This window comes from Ruditapes philippinarum, unplaced genomic scaffold (genome assembly GCF_026571515.1).
Source record: "Ruditapes philippinarum isolate M1 unplaced genomic scaffold, ASM2657151v2 ctg4680_1_1_1_1, whole genome shotgun sequence".
In the NCBI taxonomy this organism is placed as follows: domain Eukaryota; kingdom Metazoa; phylum Mollusca; class Bivalvia; order Venerida; family Veneridae; genus Ruditapes; species Ruditapes philippinarum.
In genome coordinates, this window is record NW_026853066.1 from 66666 (window position 1) to 89190 (window position 22525).

Here is a 22525-nt window from a genome sequence, read left to right on the forward strand (position 1 = left end):
TGTACACAGCTGCCACTGTACACAGCTGCCACTGTATACAGCTGCCAATGTACACAGCTAACACTGTACATAGCTAACACTGTACACAGCTGACACTGTAAACAGCTGACACTGTACACAGCTCGTGCACCTACCTTATACATAAATATAACATACAGTTGAACACAACAGATGTCTAGAATGATCCTTATAATTGATATAGGACATAATTGATACAAATTATTACAATTCATTTCAGTTTCAGCGAAAATAAAGTAACTTAAAATTGTTGAGCATTGAAATGCATGTTTTCTTAACAAACAAATAGGAAAAGTCTGACTTTTGTATTTGAATTTCTGCCATTAAAACTGGCAAATCCTAAATTTCTGACAATACATGAGCCTTAAATTTGTCACTGAACCCTGCAAATCCTAAATTTCTGATAATACAGGGGCCTTAAACTTGTCATTTAACCTGGCAAATCCTAAATTTCTGACAATACAGGGGCTTTTAACTTGTCATTGAACCAAAACAATTTTAAACTGGCTTTGTTTCCATGCCAACTACTTCTGTTTTCATGTTAACTATTTTTATTTCCAAACTTAGAACTACTCATCTACATTTGTATCTAAGAAACACATAAATGTTGAAATTCCATTTAGTCCATCACATTGTCTATTGAAAACAAGCAAACATTTGTTCCTCAAACCAAACATACATGTAAAGTGACATTATGCCCATCCAAGGGTATATAATGAGTGAATGGGTGAATATCAAAATAAGTTTTCATTTTGCCATATAATTCCTATTCGATAATTAAGTTCGCATAAACAATAAATAACGCAGAGATCTCAAGGAAATTTCTGTAAATATCCATTAGAATTTTATGCTTAGTTTTTAAAAAGAGTGGGGCAGTCTTTTTAGATTTTAGGCAGATTTATAACTTTATTCAAAACATTTTCCAATATCAACTGTTGGTCAAACACTATTTTGTCAGTTACTCTTTTGAAATATAAAGTCAATTCAGCTTAACTTGACTATGAAAATATGAGCATAATGTCACTTAATTAAAAGATGAAAAACAACTGAAGTGTTTATTTTATCTAAAATCACAGTTTGTGTACGAAACTATTTACATGCTTCAATGGAAACAAATAAATTTACATAGAAATTATATCATTTACATGGAAACAAAATATATTTACATGAAAATTATTATATTTACAAGGTAAATAGCTTATACAATTAAAATCCTTGTTATTTTTGTTAAATTCACATCATTAACTCATAATTTAAGTACACTTGAAAAAAAGCCTCTAACATGCATGTTAAAATAAATTTAACAACTTATGTCAATGAACAAATATTCTCCTCTATGTAGATAAATACCTATTCCCTATAGTGTATGTAGATATATACCTATTGTCTATAGTTTGTTTAATTGAGTTTTACATTGCACCGACACAGTATAGGTCATATGGTGACGTTCCAGCTTTACTGGTGGAGGAAGACCTCAGGTGCCCTTCCGTGCATTATTTCAGGCATGAAAGGAAACCTGAGTAGAACCACCGACGTTCCATAAGCTACCTGGATAGCTTCCTCACATGAAAAAAAATCCGATTCCCTGAAGAGATTTTAACCCACAGCAGTGAGGGGCAAATGGTTTGAAGTCAACAACCTTAACCACTGGGCCACGGAAGCCCTATATTCTCTATACTGTATGTAGATATATACCTATTTTGTATAGACAATTAAAACCTAAAATACAAACATCGTAATGACAAGAACAGCATAACAATCACTAGAATAATAACTTTGGTAAAATATTAATTAACTATTTAAAGTACAGGTGCCATCAAGTCCAAGTTAGATCGTATTTTTTCCATTCTACTGGTGGAGCTACATGTACACGTTGATCTTTAAAAGTAATGCTGACCACTCCCCTATACGCTGTTCTTTCTACACCAGCCTAAAAGAATAGTAAAGAATTGTTCAATAAATTATTTGGAAGTTTGTTTCAGTTTAGTTTCAAGTCAAAATGACAGTAAAGATGATGTGGAAATTTTAAACTGATATTGTTTGTATCATATATTAACATAACATATATACATGTGTCATGGTTCAGGACTGTTCACTATTTAGGGGAGAAGATGTGTAAGTGGCCCGATAGCTCAGTCAGTAGAGCCGCGGTACAGTATTGTGAGGGTCCTGGGTCAGGCTGCACATTTTTCTCACTCTGTGACATTTGGCGCCCAACGTGGGGCCGTGACTGTATATAGCTCAGAGTTTAATATACATTGCTCTGTAACTCTGTGAAATTCTAGGACAAATTTCAATTTAGCAGGGGAGTATGTCACGGTTCAGAACTGTTCACTATTTAGGAGAGAAGATGTGTAAGTGGCTGGATAGCTCAGTCGTTAGAGCCGCAGTACGGTATTCAGAGGGTCGTGGGTTCGAGTCCCGGTCAGGCTGCACATTTTTCTCACTCTGTGACACATGACAGAAGCTGACATCTAGTTTAAACTATTCAACTTCTTGATTCTAGCTAACAAGATACTTTCTTCACAAGGAACATTGAAATGTCGTCCCTGGTGAAATGAAATCTGCATCAGTGACAGGAAATACCTGTTTTTTACTTATCAACTAGAAATGTACAGGGTTAAGGTTAAGGGAAATGTTATAAATTTTGTGGGTTTTAAGTTACGACAAGGTAAAATGGTGACATTCCAAGTTTACTGGTGAAGGAACTCACCAGGCACCACTTTGAGAATTATTTCAAACATAAGCATCTGAATAGAACCACCAACATTCTGTAAGCTAGCTGGATGGATAGCTTTTCTCACATTAAAGCAGCATGCCTCCAGATTCATGATAATTTTCATTTAAATTTTTAAAATGTATTTAAAAGTAAAAAGTGAAGTGAACAAAGAAAGTAATTTACTCATTGCAAACGGCACTTACAATTCACGTAAATTACCAAAAAAGTGGTCATAATATACATAAATACCTCTTACTGTGTTAGTAACGGAGTAGAATTATAGTGCTTGATACTGCAAAATCAGTCATTAATTGCACATTACATGTAAATAATTATTTAAATATTCAATCTTTTGACTTCTCTGAAAGACTTAATACATTTTTCTAAAAATTGAATTTCTTGAAACATTATGGCTCATCTTGAGGCATGCAGCTATAAAGAGCCCAAAATACCAGATAGGATAACATATATAAGAAAGTTCTTCTCTAAGACAAGCAGAGGTTTTATTTATAGTTGTAGTACAGTCGTAAAAATACAGATATTAAAGGGCACTGAAGTTTTTTGACATGATGGGACTGAAAATATTTTTCCAGATGTATGTACCATTTGAAGTAGGTTTAGACCACTAATCTTTGTGCAAAATTTCAGATCATTCGCGCACTTCGTTTTTCTGCAATAATTATTCAAATTGTAAAAAAAATTACACAAAATGAAAGACGTTTAAACGTTTTTTCACTCAAAACTGGCTAAGAAAAGCATAAAAATACGATTTTCAATTTATTTCAAAGTATATATCTTGACTATCTTTGCATATATTTCTCTTTAAAGTGCCCTAGCTCACGTATGTAAGAAATTCAAATGTTATGTTTTTAGGCTTTTAAACCTCAGTGGAGTGCCTTTAAGTTTGACAAATACCAACATCCCTTACCTTAAAATCATCCATAATACCCAAATGTTTGGCTATAGCTTTAAAGTCAGGTTTTGTCCTGTATGTAACCCTAACCTCAGATAAATGTTTAGTATTATCTGTAGCTACTTCCTTCAGTGAGACCTCAGGTAAATCATAAATAAACTTGTGGAATGCTGGGTCATAATTCTCCTGCAATAAAACAATACACTATGCCATACACTTTATAATTTTATATAATACACTAAATTATACACAATATAATATACACTATATAAAACACCTTACATAGAGGATATTGAATGAGTGTAGTTTAACCCTTTCACTGCCATAGGGACGGCTTAAGCCGTCCCTGTTATTTTCGGCGTATTTGCCATATGGACGGCTTTAGCCGTTTCTATAATAATCATAATAATAATAATAAATTAATAATAATAATAAAAATAATAATAAATATAAAGAAAATTATACCATCAACAATAATTATTATTATACTAGCATATTTGGAAACATATATAATTATTATAATACTAATAACAAATAATAATAATAATTATATTAATTAATAATATAGTAATTTTTTAGAAAACCCTCTGGCAAATAGGTGATCAATAAAACAATAACCCTCTGGCAGCGAAAGGGTTAATACTAAATTTATTGAACGAGTTGAATAAAATCATATTATGCGAGCCTCTGGCAAGCATAATATTGTTTTATTCAACAATTTATTTATTACGCCTTTTCCCAACAGTATTTCAGTCATATAGGCGGGTAGTTTCCTAACCATCGTTCCTGGAGAGTTACAACAGTACTAGACTACCTTCCTCCGCGCTAAACTACCAAAGCATCTCCTGGGGATTGAACCCCCGCCAGAGAGGTAAATGGATTAGAAGTCATCGACTCTATCCTTATATATAGCGCAAATGACGTCATGTCTAAGTTTTATTACACTAGTGTAATATTATCGTTTTTATTAAATGGCTTTATTACACTCCTGCATCGCGGTTTATGTGATAAAATACACTTTGTAATACACTTTGTAATATAACAAGAATTGTTATTGGAAACAAACAAATGCAGGGCCCAGTAGAAGAATCATGACTTCAGACTGGCATCAAAGGCATAGTTACTATATAAAGAGTGTTACAAGAATATAGAGACATTAACAAATACTTTCTCGTATTCTTAGTGAGCCTAATTATTACAAATCCATGAACGAACGACAAAGATATAACCAGACACAACCATTGATGTACTAGTTTGACATTCAAGTATAATCTTCACCTTTAATCTGTTGACATGGAATTTGCTTGTGACAAGTTTTCCTAATGTGCCACAAAAGTATGTCTAGTTTTCTTTTCTTCATCCATTCATGAATGACAAAATTGATGACTGGATATAACTAATAATGTATTTTTACAGAACTATAAATCTTAGAATTACCAGGGTGACCTTGATCTTTAAGCTCAAGGTCTTTAAGCTACAAACTCATCATAACTTGTTTTAAAGAACTATATATTTAAGCTAAGTTATTACAAAGTCTGTCACTGAAAGACAGAAAGAGGTAGGTCTGTTGGTGAGACTTAAACACCCAAATGTCTATGTACTTGGCTAGGTGGGCCTGCTAGTGAGGTCTAAGCACCAAAATGTCTACCTTCTTGGCTAGGTTATCTTGTTGGTATGGTACAGAAAGCTACAGTGTTAACATAATAAAGAATTGTTTACCTTAATAAGGTAGGAGAGATCTTTCTGTGTAAAAGCCACATATTTCTCATTCAACTGTATAAACTTTAAATGTTTCTCAAAAAATAGTCCCCTGAAAAAATACAACATTATCATTTTGTGAAATTATATGATTAAATGTTAATATATATTTTGTGATATCTTTTATTAAGCTGGTACATGTTAAGAATATGCCGTTATTGTAATCATTCCATTCAGTACTTTAACACCTTTATTATTTATAGAATTGTTTCAAATATACATTGTAAGTTTGATAAAAGACCTGATCACACATTTCTTTGTCATATTTCGAAACATTCTTTAGTTATATAAATAACCTTTTGTGTAATTAACACATTATTTTTTCATTAAAACATTTGTGGTTTGTTAAAGACCAAACAAACCAGCAATGAGAAAAATCAATCTCAGTACCTGAAGAGTCATGTAAGATGTTGTATGAAAACTTGTTTTCAAATGATAAAAGAAAGTTTGCCTAAAAAAAGAAATAATTTTTGCGTGATAAATTATTTGTGAATAATTCCAATTCGCAAAAATCGCAAAATATTTCCACGTCACAAAATGAACCACTAATACAGTAATAAAACTTACTTGCTAACACCTTTTTTACCAAATGTACTAGTCCTACTGATCTCAGGACGTATACATGAACGATCTTTTCTCTGGTCCGGATGTCTCATCCAGTCGTCCCAAAACCTGCAAATAAAACTCAACTTAATTAACGGTAAACTTCATAAGACAAATATGATTCCAATAAGACCAACCACACGCGTACAGTCAATTTTTTATTATTCAGATCAATTTCGAACTGGTATGTTCTTCGTCAGAGAATAAACAGGAAGTGACGTCACATGACACCAACGTCAAAGATGGCGGGAAATATACATTGTGACGTTACGTTATATTAAAATCCATTAAAAATTAATTAAGATTTTGATATATCTATAAAAATATATATAAAAACATTCACGGATTATGAAATGCAAGTATTTCCTATATAATATATATATATATATATATATATATATATATATATATATATATATATATAAAAACTAAGTATTTCCTATATTAAAAATATATATATATATATATATATAAAAATTAAGACAAATATAAAATTCCTACATCAAATACAGTAAAAAAAAACTTTATCAATTGCAACATTCACATACACATAAAATATCTTCATTTCTTAAAAATCTATATAAAATGTATCAGGTAACTTATAACATATAACTGGTATCTCCTCTAACAAGAGGGCCATGATGGCCCTGAGGTCGCTCACCTGTATATAGGCCACCTGGAGCAGGGCCAATTTTAACCCAAGGGCTTTTATTTGAACAAACTTGGTAGACACCCATAAGAAGATGTTTCATGCTAAACATCTAACCTCTAGCTCATTGGGTTTTTTAAAAGAAGATTTTTCAAGTTTTTACTGTACACATATAGTTAAAAACAATGACACCCCTGGGACGGGGCCAGTTTGGACCCCAGGGCTTTTATTTGAACTAACTTTGTAGACACTTACTAGAAGATGTTTCATGCTTAATATCTAAACTCTAGCTTTTGGGTTTTTTCAAAGAGAATTTTTAAGTTTTTGCTATACACATATAAGGAAAATCAATGACCCCGGGGCGGGGCCAATTTTGACCCCAGGGCTTTTATCTGAACAAACTTTGTAGACACAACTCACTAGAAGATGTTTCATGCTTAATATCTAAACTCTAGCTATTAAGGTTTTTTCAAAGAAGATTTTTTATGTTTTTGCTATGCACATGTAATGAAAATCAATGACCCCCTGGGGCGGGGCCAATTTTGACCCCAGGGCTTTTATTTGAACAAACTTGGTAGACATCCATTAGAACATGTTTCATGCTAAATATCTTAGCTCTAGCTCTTTGGGTTCTTTCAAAGAAGATTTTTTAAGTTTTAACTATATGCATATGGGGAAAATCAATGACCCCCTGGGGCGGGGCCAATTTTGACCACAGGGCTTTTATTTGCACAAACTTGGTAGACACTCATTAGAAGATGTTCCATGCTAAATATCTTAGCTCTAGCTCTTAAGGTTCTTTAAATGGAGATTTTTTAAGTTTTTACTATATGCATAAATTATAGGGAAAATCAATGACCTTTGGGTTTTTTAAAAGAAGATATTTAAAGTTTTTTCTTTCGGTTGCCATGGCAACCAGAGTTCTGCATGGAATTAAATTCTTTGAACAATTTTTAAAGGTGACCACCAAAGGAACATTCCTGTGAAGTTTGGATGAAATTGGCTTAGTGGTTTATGAGGAGATGTCATTTAAAGTAAAAGTTTACGGACTGACGGATGACGGACGGACGACGGACGAAAGGCAATCACAAAAGCTCACCCTGTCACTTTGTGACAGGTGATCTAATAAACTATAGTCATCGAATTTAGCACTGGCTCGGTGGCCCATGGCCATTTAAAATTTTAAGAAAATTTAGTTAAATATATAGTAGAATAAATTCAAATCTGGAATTCGAAATCTTAAATTCATCAACTAAAAAACAAGGTTTTGATACATTATGCTGAGGGTATTGTTGACAGATTGTCAAAGGATATCATAGGACGTGGATGTCTGCTTTGACCCTCTACAGACATAATGACAGACTTAAGGACTAACAATTCTATATTTCTATATGCTCCCTGCGAAATGGGGGCATAAAATAGGGACATAAAATGGGGGCATAAAATATAAAGTCAACTTGGTCACCTGACAGATGGATAAAAAAATCTTCTTGCATATCAGACAGGATTATCTATTATTTACACCAGTGCTAGAAAAACCTGTCTTACACCCCCCCATGTAATACAAGTCGCATTTTTTAAATGATGTCATTGTCGCGCACCTTTTATGAATGAATTGCGTTCATAGGATGTCATTTTACCGTTATGAATGAAATTGTAAGTTCATACGCTACTATAAGAAACAAGAGGGCCATGATGGCCCTGAAGTCGCTCACCTGTATATAGCCCCCCCGCAGGGCCGATTTTAACCCAAGGGCTTTTATTTGAACAAACTTGGTAGACACCCATAAGAAGATGTTTCATGCTAAACATCTAAGCTCTAGCTCATTGGGTTTCTTAAAAGAAGATTTTTTAAGTTTTAACTATACATATATAGTTAATAAATGACACCCCTGGGGCGGGGCCAGTTTTGACCCAAGGGCTTTTATTGGATCAAACTTTGTAGACACTTACTAGAAGATGTTTCATGCTAAATATCTAAACTCTAGCTATTTGGGTTTTTTCAAAGAAGATTTTTAAGTTTTTGCTATACACATATAAGGAAAATCAATGACCCCCGGGGTGGGGCCAATTTTGACCCCAGGGCTTTTATTTGAACATACTTGGTAGACACCCATTATAACATGTTTCCTGCTAAATATCTTAACTCTAGTTCTTTGAGTTCTTTAAAAGAAGATTTTTTAAGTTTTTACTATATGCATATAAGGAAAATCAATGACCCCTGGGGCGGGCCAATTTCGACCCCAGGGCTTTTATTTGAACATACTTGGTAGACACTCATTAGAAGATGTTTCATGCTAAATATCTTAGCTCTAGCTCTTTGGGTTCTTTAAAAGAAGTTTTTTAAGTTTTTACTATATGCATATAGGGAAAATCAATGACCCCCTGGGGCGGGACCAATTTTGACCCCGGTGCTTTTATTTGAACAAACTTGGTTGACACTCACTAGAAGATGTTTGATGCCAAATATCTAAGCTCTAGCTCATTGGGTTTCTTGAAAGAGATTTTTTAAGTTTTTACTATACACATATAGTTAATAAATGACACCCCTGGGGCAGGGCCAGTTTTGACCCCAGGGCTTTTATTTGAACAAACTATGTAGACACTTACTAGAAGATGTTTCATGTTTTATATCTAAACTCTAGCTATTTGGGTTTTTTCAAAGAAGATTTTTAAGTTTTTGCTATACACATATAAGGAAAATCAATGACCCCCGGGGCGGGGCCAATTTTGACCCCAGGGCTTTTATTTGAACATACTTGGTAGACACCCATTAGAACATGTTTCATGCTAAATATCTTAGCTCTAGCTCTTTGAGTTCTTTTAAAGAAGATTTTTTAAGTTTTTACTATATGCATATAAGGAAAATCAATGACCCCCTGGGGCGGGGCCAATTTTGACCCCGGGGCTTTTATTTGAACAAACTTGGTAGACACTCATTAGAAGATGTTTCATGCTAAATATCTTAGCTCTAGCTCTTTGGGTTCTTTAAATGAAGATTTTTAAAGTTTTTACTATATGCATATAGGGAAAATCAATGACCCCCTGGGGCGGGGCCAATTTTGACCCCAGGGCTTTTATTTGAACAAACTTGGTAGACACTCACTAGAAGATGTTTCATGCCAAATATCTAAGCTCTAGCTCTTACGGTTTTTTAAAAGAAGATATTTAAAGTTTTTTCTTTTGGTTGCCATGGCAACCAGAGTTCTGCATGGAATTAAATTCTTTGAACAATTTTTAAAGGTGACCACCAAAAGAACATTCCTGTGAAGTTTGGATGAAATTGGCTTAGTGGTTTATGAGGAGATGTCATTTAAAGTAAAAGTTTACGGACGGACGGACGACGGACGGACGGACGCCGGACGAAAAGCGATCACAAAAGCTCACCCTGTCACTTTGTGACAGGTGAGCTAAAAAGGGTGTAATGAGAATATTAGTTTTCGTAATTTCTGGTCTGAAAATAATTGATATGTCATATGCAAGAAAAAGAATCAAACACCGGCTGCCGGTACAGACGGGAATATCTAGCTCTCAGGTAACTGTTTAGCGGAAACTCGGCATGGCCTTGTTACCACCGTAGACAGTTACCCTCGAACTAGACATTCCAGTCTGTACCAGCAGCCGGTGTAAGATTCTTATTTATAATCACCAGTGCAAGAAAAACTTGTCTTACACCCCCCCCCCCCCCATGTAATACAAGTCGCATTTTTTAAATGACAATATTGCCGCGCACCTTTTATGAATGAATTGCGTTCATAGGATGTCATTTTACCGTTATGAATGAAGTTGTAAGTTCATTAGCTACTATAAGAAAAGAGGGTGTAATGAGAATATTAGTTTTCGTAATTTCTGATCTGAAAAGAATTGACATGTAATATGCAAGAAAAAGAATCAAACACCGGCTGCCAGTACAGATGCGATTATCTAGCTCTCAGGTAACTGTTTAGCGTAAATTCTACAGAGCCTCGTTGCCACCCTAAACAGTTGCCCTCGAGCTAGATATTCCAATCTATACCAGCAGCCAGTGTAAGATTCTTATAATATGCCTCATAAAAAACTTTTAATAAATTAACTTACGCATCTGGCCATTTGGGACCAAGCTCTAGCCACATGTTTCTTTCCATCATCCAACCAAGTCCAGGGAAAAAATCTGTCCTATGTAATAACTCTGTAATAATCACATGTTTATATTATTGTAAAATCTGTCCTATGTAATAACTATGTAATAATCACATGTTTACATTATTGTAAATTCTTTCCTATGTAATAACTCTGTAATAATCACATGTTTACATTATTGTAAATTCTGTCCTATGTAATCACTCTGTAATAATCACATATTTACATTATTGTAAAAGCTGCCCTATGTAATAACTCTGTAATAATCACATGTTTACATTATTGTAAAATTTGTCCTCTGTAATAACTCTGTAATAACCAGATATTTACATTATTGTAAAAACAAATTTATATTGAAAGTTCTACAGGAAAATGCTGCTTTTTAAAGAGACATTACTTACAAAAACAAAATGATGTGGGCAATATCATAATTTAAGATTATTGAGACAATTAAAGATAACCAAGATAATTAAAGTTTGTTTGTTTCATTTTACGCCTTTTCCCAACAGTATTTCAGTCATATAGGCGGGTAGTTTCCTAACCATTGTTTCTGGAGAGTTACACCAGTACTAGACTACCTTCCTCCACGCTAAACTACCAAAGCATCTCCCGGGGATCGAACCCACACGCCAGAGAGGTAACTGGATTAGAAGTCATCGACTCTAACCCCTCAACCACGGAGGGGGTATATTATTACAATGTAGAGTATATTATTACAATGTAGTGTGCCAAGATAACACAAGGAAGTAAAGTAATATCCTCTACAAGTTATACCTGGATCATTTTTCACCATTCCACGTTTACCATTATCATTCCATGCTGATACACACCATAGTGAATTATCTGACATTAACACTCTAAATGTGGCAGCAAAATACTCAAAGAAATCTGGTGAGATGTCCAAATCATCTGAAATTAACACAAGTATAATTATAACATAACCACGATATTCTATTCAAAGCTAGATTATCTTCAGTGCCTTTTTTTTTTATTTGGTTTTACGTCACACCTACACACAGTATAGGTCATTTGGTGTGGTTCCAACTTTACTGGTGGAGGAAGACCTCAGGTGCCCTTTCGTGCTTTATCTTAGGCACGAACCCGCACCTGAGTAGAACCACCCCCGTTCCTTAAGCTAGCTGGATAGCTTCCTCAAATGAAAGAATCCAAAGTCCCTGTCGGGATTCGAACCCAGTAGGCTTAGGTGACCAAGTGGTTTAACTCTTTCACTTGCACCTCACTGCTGTGGGTGCTAAGTCCTACAAGTAAGCTTATTTCAAGTATGAATCTATCTAGCTGGCTTACAGAATATTGGCGGTTCCACTAAGGTGCCCCTCTGTGCCTGAAATAATGCCTGAAGGGGCACCAGAGGTCTTTATCTACAAGTTAAGCTGAAAAGTGGTGGTATGACCTTCATAGTGCCGGTGTGACTCTCACAAACCGTGTCTGCAATTTTCATGTTATTTCGTTGTGATTTATGCTTCCGATGGATCACTTTTTTTCCAGATTTTTAAAAAAAAAATATCAATATTAGAATATAATCTTAAATGCTTCAATTTTATCAGGTAAAAGTAGTTGGTCAATTTTTACTGACTAACTTACTGTTAATGAAGAGCTATAGAAAAATGTAATATAGAAGTACCTTCCACAATAATTACTGCTGAGTGGTTGTAGGTATGAAATACTTGATTTAATGCAAATTTATAATGCCTGGAAATCTTGTAATACCCCTCAAACTTTCTCTGTGGCCATGGAACATTTACTTTACCCAAATCTGGTTGCTGAAACACAAAAACAATTCATTAAGTTATAATTCATTTAATATCTTCATCATTTATAGTGGAACATGACTTAAATATAAATACTGAATATTATGCTGAAGCAGCTTTCCGGGGCTTTGTATTTTGCTACAAGGACCATAGGAAAAATAGATATCCAGGGTGATTGAAGCTACATAATGCACAAGTAAGATGGGAACCAATGAAGAAAAATAGTCTGGCACTTCTTTAAATGGTGACGTATTTGTTATTATCATAATATGGAATTTTCTGTCTGTTGAATCATATATTATAAGTGTTTGATAATTTGCGTGTATTTTAGGGAAAAAAAATTAAAGGTTTATAATAAAACTAAAAACACTGGTTTCCTTGTAGAACTGAGTTAATTATCAAGTTGTAGAACAAAGTATTTACTTGTTACAGCAATAATGAGTTAATTATCAAGTTGTAGAACAAAGTATTTCCTTGTTACAGCAATAATGAGTTAATTATCAAGTTGTAGAACAAAGTATTTACTTGTTACGGCAATAATGAGTTAATTATCAAGTTGTAGAATAAAATATTTACTTGTTACAGCAATAATGAGTTAATTATCAAGTTGTAGAACAAAGTATTTACTTGTTACGGCAATAATGAGTTAATTATCAAGTTGTAGAACAAAGTATTTACTTGTTACGGCAATAATGAGTTAATTATCAAGTTGTAGAACAAAGTATTTACTTGTTACGGCAATAATGAGTTAATTATCAAGTTGTAGAACAAAGTATTTACTTGTTACGGCAATAATGAGTTAATTATCAAGTTGTAGAACAAAGTATTTCCTTGTTACAGCAATAATGAATTAATTATCAAGTTGTAGAACAAAATATTTCCTTGTTACAGCAATAATGAGTTAATTATCAAGTTAACAAAGTATTTCCTTGTTACGGCAATAATGAGTTAATTATCAAGTTGTAGAACAAAGTATTTCCTTGTTACAGCAATAATGAATTAATTATCAAGTTGTAGAACAAAATATTTACTTGTTATGGCAATAATGAGTTAATTTTCAAGTTGTAGAACAAAGTATTTCCTTGTTACGGCAATAATGAGTTAATTATCAAGTTGTAGAACAAAGTATTTACTTGTTACGGCAATAATGAGTTAATTATCAAGTTGTAGAACAAAGTATTTACTTGTTACGGCAATAATGAGTTAATTATCAAGTTGTAGAACAAAATATTTACTTGTTACGGCAATAAATGAGTTAATTATCAAGTTGTAGAACAAAGTATTTACTTGTTACAGCAATAATGAGTTAATTATCAAGTTGTAGAACAAAGTATTTACTTGTTACGGCAATAATGAGTTAATTATCAAGTTGTAGAACAAAGTATTTACTTGTTACGGCAATAATGAGTTAATTATCAAGTTGTAGAACAAAGTATTTACTTGTTACGGCAATAATGAGTTAATTATCAAGTTGTAGAACAAAGTATTTACTTGTTACGGCAATAATGAGTTAATTATCAAGTTGTAGAACAAAGTATTTACTTGTTATGGCAATAATGAGTTAATTATCAAGTTGTAGAACAAAGTATTTCCTTGTTACGGCAATAATAATGAGTTAATTATCAAGTTGTAGAACAAAGTATTTACTTGTTACAGCAATAATGAGTTAAATTATCAAGTTGTAGAACAAAGTATTTACTTGTTACAGCAATAATGAGTTAATTATCAAGTTGTAGAACAAAGTATTTACTTGTTACGGCAATAATGAGTTAATTATCAAGTTGTAGAACAAAGTATTTACTTGTTACGGCAATAATGAGTTAATTATCAAGTTGTAGAACAAAGTATTTACTTGTAACTGCAATAATGAGTTAATTATCAAGTTGTAGAACAAAGTATTTACTTGTAACTGCAATAATGAGTTAATAATCAAGTTGTAGAACAAAATATTTCCTTGTTATGGCAATAATGAGTTAATTATCATGTTGTAGAACAAAGTATTTACTTGTTACGGCAATAATGAGTTAATTATCAAGTTGTAGAACAAAATATTTACTTGTTACGGCAATAATGAGTTAATTATCAAGTTGTAGAACAAAGTATTTACTTGTAACTGCAATAATGAGTTAATTATCAAGTTGTGTAGAACAAAGTATTTACTTGTTACCGCAATAATGAGTTAATTATCAAGTTGTAGAACAAAGTATTTACTTGTTACGGCAATAATGAATTAATTATCAAGTTGTAGAAACAAATATTTACTTGTTACGGCAATAATGATTAATTATCAAGTTGTAGAACAAAGTATTTACTTTACGGCAATAATGAGTTAATTATCAAGTTGTAGAACAAAGTATTTACTTGTTACGGCAATAATGAGTTAATTATCAAGTTGTAGAACAAAGTATTTACTTGTTACGGCAATAATGAGTTAAATTATCAAGTTGTAGAACAAAGTATTTACTTGTTACGGCAATAATAATGAGTTAATTATCAAGTTGTAGAACAAAATATTTCCTTGTTACGGCAATAATGAGTTAATTATCAAGTTGTAGAACAAAGTATTTACTTGTTACGGCAATAATGAATTAATTATCAAGTTGTAGAACAAATATTTACTTGTTACGGCAATAATGAATTAATTATCAAGTTGTAGAACAAAGTATTTACTTTTACAGCAATAATGAGTTAATTATCAAGTTGTAGAACAAAGTATTTACTTGTTACGGCAATAATGAGTTAATTATCAAGTTGTAGAACAAAGTATTTACTTGTTACGGCAATAATGAGTTAATTATCAAGTTGTAGAACAAAGTATTTACTTGTTACGGCAATAATAAAGAGTTAATTATCAAGTTGTAGAACAAAGTATTTCCTTGTTACGGCAATAATGAGTTAATCATCAAGTTGTAGAACAAAGTATTTACTTGTTACGGCAATAATGAGTTAATTATCAAGTTGTAGAACAAAGTATTTACTTGTTACGGCAATAACGAGTTAATTATCAAGTTGTAGAACAAAGTATTTACTTGTTACGGCAATAACGAGTTAATTATCAAGTTGTAGAACAAAGTATTTACTTGTTACGGCAATAATGAGATAATTATCAAGTTGTAGAACAAACTATTTACTTGTTACAGCAATAATGAGATAATTATCAAGTTGTAGAACCAAATATTTCCTTGTTACGGCAATAATAATGAGTTAATTATACAGGTGCATAATAATTCCTTGAAATAAATAAATGTGAAAAGTTTCAAATAAAATATTTTTCCCCCTAAAAAATTAATAGTTTTAGTAAAGCATTCATCAAATTCATACATAACAGGAAAGCAAATTAAAAATATAATTCTATAAATATTCTGCTGAAATCATATGCCTATATAGGGAGATATTTAACCATATTGTGCAATTAATGACCATTAAACCATTTGATTGTTGTCAACAATATTAGTGCATTTTTTACCTACCTTTACCTCCAGTATAAAATTAGGTACCTACATTATACAACATATATTTACAAGTTTCTATGTTTGTAAGTGTTTCTATGTAGGAAGATAGAGTAAATACTAGTCCTACAGTAGTTATTTAAAAACACAACAATTTTAATATAATAGAAGACTTTCTATGTGTCGAACTTTGAAAATACAATTTTTTGATGTGTCAAAATGAAAGTCCCGACTTTTTTTTTCAATATATATTCTTTATTGTTCTCACCATTTTATTTTATATTCAAATTTTTATGTGTTCATTTTTATATCGATGTGTCGATGTTTTCATGTGATTTGTAAAGAATAATATTAGAACACATTAAATAAGTCAAAATCCATTACAAGAATGGTAACCTCAAGTTTTTTTCCGCTTTAAATGTTTCTGTTATCATATTCTAACAACATGCCAAGTATTGAACAGTTTTAATTTTGCCTATATGTCTAAATGAAAACTTCCAAAAACGTCTTTAATATGTATTACATCACCTTTTACGACGTAGAAACTTACTTTAATATGTGTGTGACATAAAAACTTACTTTAATATATGTGTGACATAGAAACTTACTTTAATATATGTGTGACATAGAAACTTACTTTAATATGTGTGTGACATAGAAACTTACTTTAATATGTGTGTGACATAGAAACTTACTTTAATATATGTGTGACATAGAAACTTATTTTAATATATGTGTGACATAGAAACTTATTTTAATATATGTGTGACATAGAAACTTACTTTAATATGTGTGTGACATAGAAACTTACTTTAATATATGTGTGACATAAAAACTTACTTTAATATATGTGTGACATAAAAACTTACTTTAATATATGTGTGACATAGAAACTTACTTTAATATATGTGTGACATAGAAACTTACTTTAATATGTGTGTGACATAGAAACTTACTTTAATATGTGTGCGACGTAGAAACTTACTTTAATATATGTGTGACATAAAAACTTACTTTAATATATGTGTGACATAGAAACTTACTTTAATATATGTGTGACATAAAAACTTACTTTAATATATGTGTGACATAAAAACTTACTTTAATATATGTGTGACATAGAAACTTACTTTAATATATGTGTGACATAGAAACTTACTTTAATATGTATGATATCATTTTCTTTGACATAGAAACTTACTTTAATATGTATGACATCATGTTCTGTGACGTATTTCTGTATCATATTTGCAGTTTCTTCATGGCCACAATCTTGACTTACAATAATAGGGAATCTTTTAGCATCTGGTCGATATCTGCAATAAATATCATCTTATTTCAGAGAAAAAATTGTAGCATCCGTGCATTATCTATATAGAAAACTGTAGCATCACGGTAATATCTACAATAAATGTTTTGTTATTTCACAGAGAGTTGTAGCATGAGGTTGATTAAAGACTATATGTTCACACTTAGACTATGTTTACACTTACTTAAATACTATATGTTCACACTAAGACTATGTTTACACTTACTTTAATACTATATGTGCACACTAAGACTATGTTTACACTTACTTTAATACTATATGTTCACACTAAGACTATATTAACATTTACTTTAATACAATATGTTCACATTAAGAATATGTTAACACTTATATTAATACTATATGTTCACACTTAGACTATGTTAACATTTATATTAATACTATATGTTCACACTTAGACTATGTTAACACTTATATTAATACTAAAAGTTCACACAAAGTATATGTTAACACTTACTTTGATACTTTATGTTCACATTAAGACTATGTTCACACTAAGTATAAATAAACTATATGAACCAGATTAGCTCAATAGGGATAGCAATGGCTAAGTAATCCATCGGTACCTGATTCAATCCTCTGGCAAGAAAATTTCTTTATGACAACTAATCTTGAATATTTTAAATTTATTTATCTATCACCACTGATTTATTGGTAATTGGTCACTTAGTAAGAAAATGGTAATTACTAATAAGGTGGATAAACAAGCTAAATATGCCTAAAAACAAGGAAAAACAAACATACACAATATATGAACAATAACTTTAATATTATTAGTTTACTAATAACTATATTAACACTTAAATTAATACTATATGTTCACTTTAATACTATATGTTTACTTTAATATTACATGTTCACTTTAAGACTATGTTCACTTTTAAACTATATGTTCACTTGAAGACTATATGTCTACTATAAGACTATATGTCCACTTTAAAACTGCATGTTCACTTCAAGACTACATGTTCACTTAAAGACTACATGTTCACTTCAAGACTACATGTTCACTTCAAGACTACATGTTCACTTCAAGACTACATTTCACTTCAAGACTACATGTTCACTTCAAGACTACATGTTCACTTTAAGACTACATGTTCACTTTAAGACTACATGTTCACTTAAAGACTACATGTTCACTTTAAGACTACATGTTCACTTTAAGACTACATGTTTACTTCAAGACTACATGTTCACTTCAAGACTACATGTTCACTTTAATACTACATGTTCACTTTAAGACTACATGTTCACTTTAAGAATACATGTTCACTTTAAGACTACATGTTCACTTTAAGACTACATGTTCACTTCAAGACTACATGTTCCCTTTAAGACTACATTTCACTTCAAGACTACATGTTCACTTCAAGACTACATGTTCACTTCAAGACTACATGTTCCCTTTAAGACTACATTTCACTTCAAGACTACATGTTCACTTTAAGACTACATGTTCACTTCAAGACTACGTGTTCAATTCAAGACTACATGTTCACTTCAAGCCTACATGTTCACTTTAAAACTACATTTTCCCTTTAAGACTACATGCTCACTTTAATACTACATGTTCATTTAATACTACATGTTCATTTAATACTACATGTTCACTTGAATACCATATGTTCAGTTTACTTTAATACTATATGTTCACTTTAATACTACATGTTCACTTTAATACTATATGTTCACTTACTTCAGTACAAGATCTAAACTTCGTTGTATGGCATCAGCCCTATTACAGGCAATCATTAAGATAGGAAGTATAACATTATCAGCTTTCACTTTGTTATAACTAAGTTTATTCTCTAGACCACCTGTGTTATTAGGTTTTACAATCTTAGGGACAGCTTGACTCACTACTTCATTACTTGGCTGCTTCTGCTTTTGTTCTGAAAATAATTCATATACAAATATATGATATATATGATCAGTGATTTTTCTGCTTATATAACAGACTCCAATAAAAGGCCTCTTCCCAATTGAAATTTTCTTTAAAATCATGCAGTTTTCCCAAAAATGTAAAAATAAACCTGATTTTTTACTTCCCAAATTAACAATTTTAACGATAATTCCCCCTCCCCCCCCCAAAAAAGTGGCTTAGGCCTCTTCCCAGTTTAGTGATGATACATGTATAATAGACAGAGTTGCATTACTGGTACTGGTACTGCAGTATGTACTGCAGCAATTTTGCAAGTACTGGTGCTGATACTGAATTACTCTTACAAAATTTTGCTACTACTGGTACTGATAGTCTATTATTAAAAGACTGTTAAAAATGGGCATGTCTACATCATTTAACATTTATAATTTTTATAAACACAACCCAGCCAATGTTTCCACATATTACAACAACTAATGTAAGTAAATTATCGCTCAATCTTTTTTCTTTTAAATTTTTCAATAATATTGTTTGAATTATCATTATACATTGCAGTAAATTAAACACAGGGGCCATAACTCTTTAACACTTAATCTGCTAAAATGAGATAATGACTTTGCCCTGCTTTGGAAAAGTTTATACAAAAGTATAATACATTAAGGGAAAAACAATGACCCCTGGGGCGTGGCAAATTTTGACCCCAGGGCTTTTTTTTTAACAAACTTGGTAGACACCCACTAGAAGATGTTTCATGCTTAATATCTAAGCTGTAGCTATTTGGGTTTTTTAAAAGAACATTTTTTTTTAGTTTTTACTATAAACCAATAAGGAAAATCAATGACCCCCTGGGGCGGGGCAAATTTTGACCCCAGGGCTTTTATTTGAACAAAGTGACTAGACACTGCCAGATGATGTTGCATGCTAAATATTTAAGCTCTAGCTCTTTCGTTTTTTAAAAAGAAGATTTTTTTAAGTTTTTTCTTTCGGTTGCCATGGCAACCAGAGTTCTGCATGGAATTAAATTCTTTGTACATTTCTTGAAAGTTAATTACCACAGGAACATTCCTGTAAAGCTTGGATGAAATTGGCTTAGAGGTTTATGAGGAGATGTTGTTTATAGAAAAAGTTGACTGACGGACGATGGCCGGACGCTGGCCGGACACGAGACGAAAAGCCGTCACAAGAGCTAATAACAACTTCAAAATAATGCAATCTCAAAGTAACCAATCAGTTTTAATATTGTACATGTATCTTATCAATGCAATAGAACATGTTTTTTCTATTTAAACTGATTGTAATATCACTGAAAAACTAAATCTACAAAGTCTTTAAATGTTTAAATAGATTGAAGAAATTTTATCATTTGCCAACACTGAAAGAATAGCAAGGTATTTGTTCAATTTCGTTATCTTGAGTCATTTGATAATCTAAATAAAGAGGAAGTATAAAAAATCAGCATACATAATCTTTTGATTTTTATAATAAATGAGAACAAGATAAAACATGCATGCTTCTCTTCAAATTCTATGTAATATTTCATTTTTGTCATTATGAAATTTTCCTCAATATTGATAAAATAACTCTAATTAAGACATTAAGTGACCACTTTCATATTTCAAGATGCAAAATCAAAGTTGTCATAGTTGACCCAAGAAACAGAATGACAAGACAAGACAAGAGGGCCATGATGGCCCTGAGGTCACTCACCTGTATAAAGGCACCCGGAGAGGGGCCAGTTTAAACCCCACGGCTTTTATTTGAACAAACTTGGAAGACACCCATTAGAAGATGTTTCAGAATGTTAAGTTTTTACTACACACATATAATGAAAAACAATGATCTACTCCTCCAACCCCGTCAGGGCCAATTTTAATCCAAGGGCTTTTATTTGAACAAACTTGGTAGACACCAATAAGAAGATGTTTCATGCTAAACATCTAAGCTCTAGCTCATTGGGTTTTTTAAAAGAAGATTTTTTAAGTTTTTACTATACACATATAGTTAAAAACAATGACACCCCTGGGGCGGGGCCAATTTTGACCCTAGGGCTTTTATTTGAACAAACTTTGTAGACACTCATTAGAAGATGTTTCATGCTAAATATCTTAGCTCTAGCTCTTTGGGTTCTTTAAAAGAAGATTTTTTAAGTTTTTATTATATGCATATAGGGAAAATCAAAGACCCCCTGGGGCGGGGCCAATTTTGACACCAGGGCTTTTATTTGAGCAAACTTGGTAGACACTCACTAGAAGATGTTTCATGCTTAATATCTAAACTCTAGGTATTTGGGTTTTTTCAAAGAAGATTTTTAAGTTTTTGCTATACACATATAAGGAAAATCAATGACCCCCGGGGCGGGGCCAATTTTGACCCCAGGGCTTTTATTTGAACAAACTTTGTAGACACTCACTAGAAGATGTTTCATGCTTAATATCTAAACACCAGCTTTTTGGGTTTTTTTCAAAGAAGATTTTTTAAGTTTTTGCTTTTCACATATAAGGAAAATCAATGACCCCCGGGGCGGGGCCAATTTTGACCCCAGGGCTTTTATTTGAACAAACTTGGTAGACACCCATTAGAAGATGTTTCATGCCAAATATCTAAGCTCTAGCTCTTAGGGTTTTTTAAAAGAAGATTTTTTAAGGTTTTCCTATTGGTTGCCATGGCAACCAGAGTTTTTAATGGTATTTAAATTTTGAACAACTTTGAAAGGGGTCCACCTAAGGATCATTTCTGTAAAGTTTGGTTGCAATTGGCCATGTGGTTTAGGAGGAGATGTTGTTTGAAAAGTTTGACGCCATTTTTTGAAGGACGCACGACGCACAGACGCACGAGGCACGACGGACGCAGAGTGATGACAAAAGCTCACCCTTGAGCACTTTGTGCTCAGGTGAGCTAAAAAATAGACAAGCAGGTCAAAAAACAAAATGGCCACAGATCTATTTAGCATAAAATCAGGGTAAATCTGGCAATTTTAAATCATATATTAGGATAAATGTTAGTAGATAATAATAAGTATATTATACATGTATATATAGGCGATACATATAAATGATATAAATGTAATATTTAGATAATAAATGACCTTTGACCTTTCTCTATATACAACTTTATAATTAATGACCTTTGACCTTTCTCTATATACAACATTATAATTAATGACCTTTGACCTTTCTCTATATACAACATTATAATTAAATGACCTTTCTCTATATACAACATTATAATTAATGACCTTTGACCTTTCTCTATATACAACATTATAATTAAATGACCTTTGACCTTTCTCTATATACAACATTATAATTAATGA

At 32.0% G+C, this 22525-nt stretch overlaps 1 protein-coding gene across 2 annotated transcripts in view; it reads right to left on the reverse strand.

Moving 5' to 3' along the window:
* Positions 1-1255: 1255 nt before the first annotated feature.
* LOC132732951 (alpha-1,3-mannosyl-glycoprotein 2-beta-N-acetylglucosaminyltransferase-like) overlaps positions 1256-22525 on the reverse strand; it is a gene marked incomplete at its 5' end in the record, with an annotated part of 36730 nt that continues 15460 nt past the window's right edge. For both annotated transcript variants that reach the window (XM_060719498.1, XM_060719490.1), the window contains 9 exon segments: positions 1256-1948; positions 3666-3836; positions 5370-5460; positions 5976-6080; positions 10738-10828; positions 11554-11688; positions 12422-12560; positions 17199-17313; positions 19027-19222. In XM_060719498.1, coding sequence (XP_060575481.1) covers positions 1835-1948; positions 3666-3836; positions 5370-5460; positions 5976-6080; positions 10738-10828; positions 11554-11688; positions 12422-12560; positions 17199-17313; positions 19027-19222 — 1157 coding nt within the window. In that variant the 3' untranslated portion in view covers positions 1256-1834.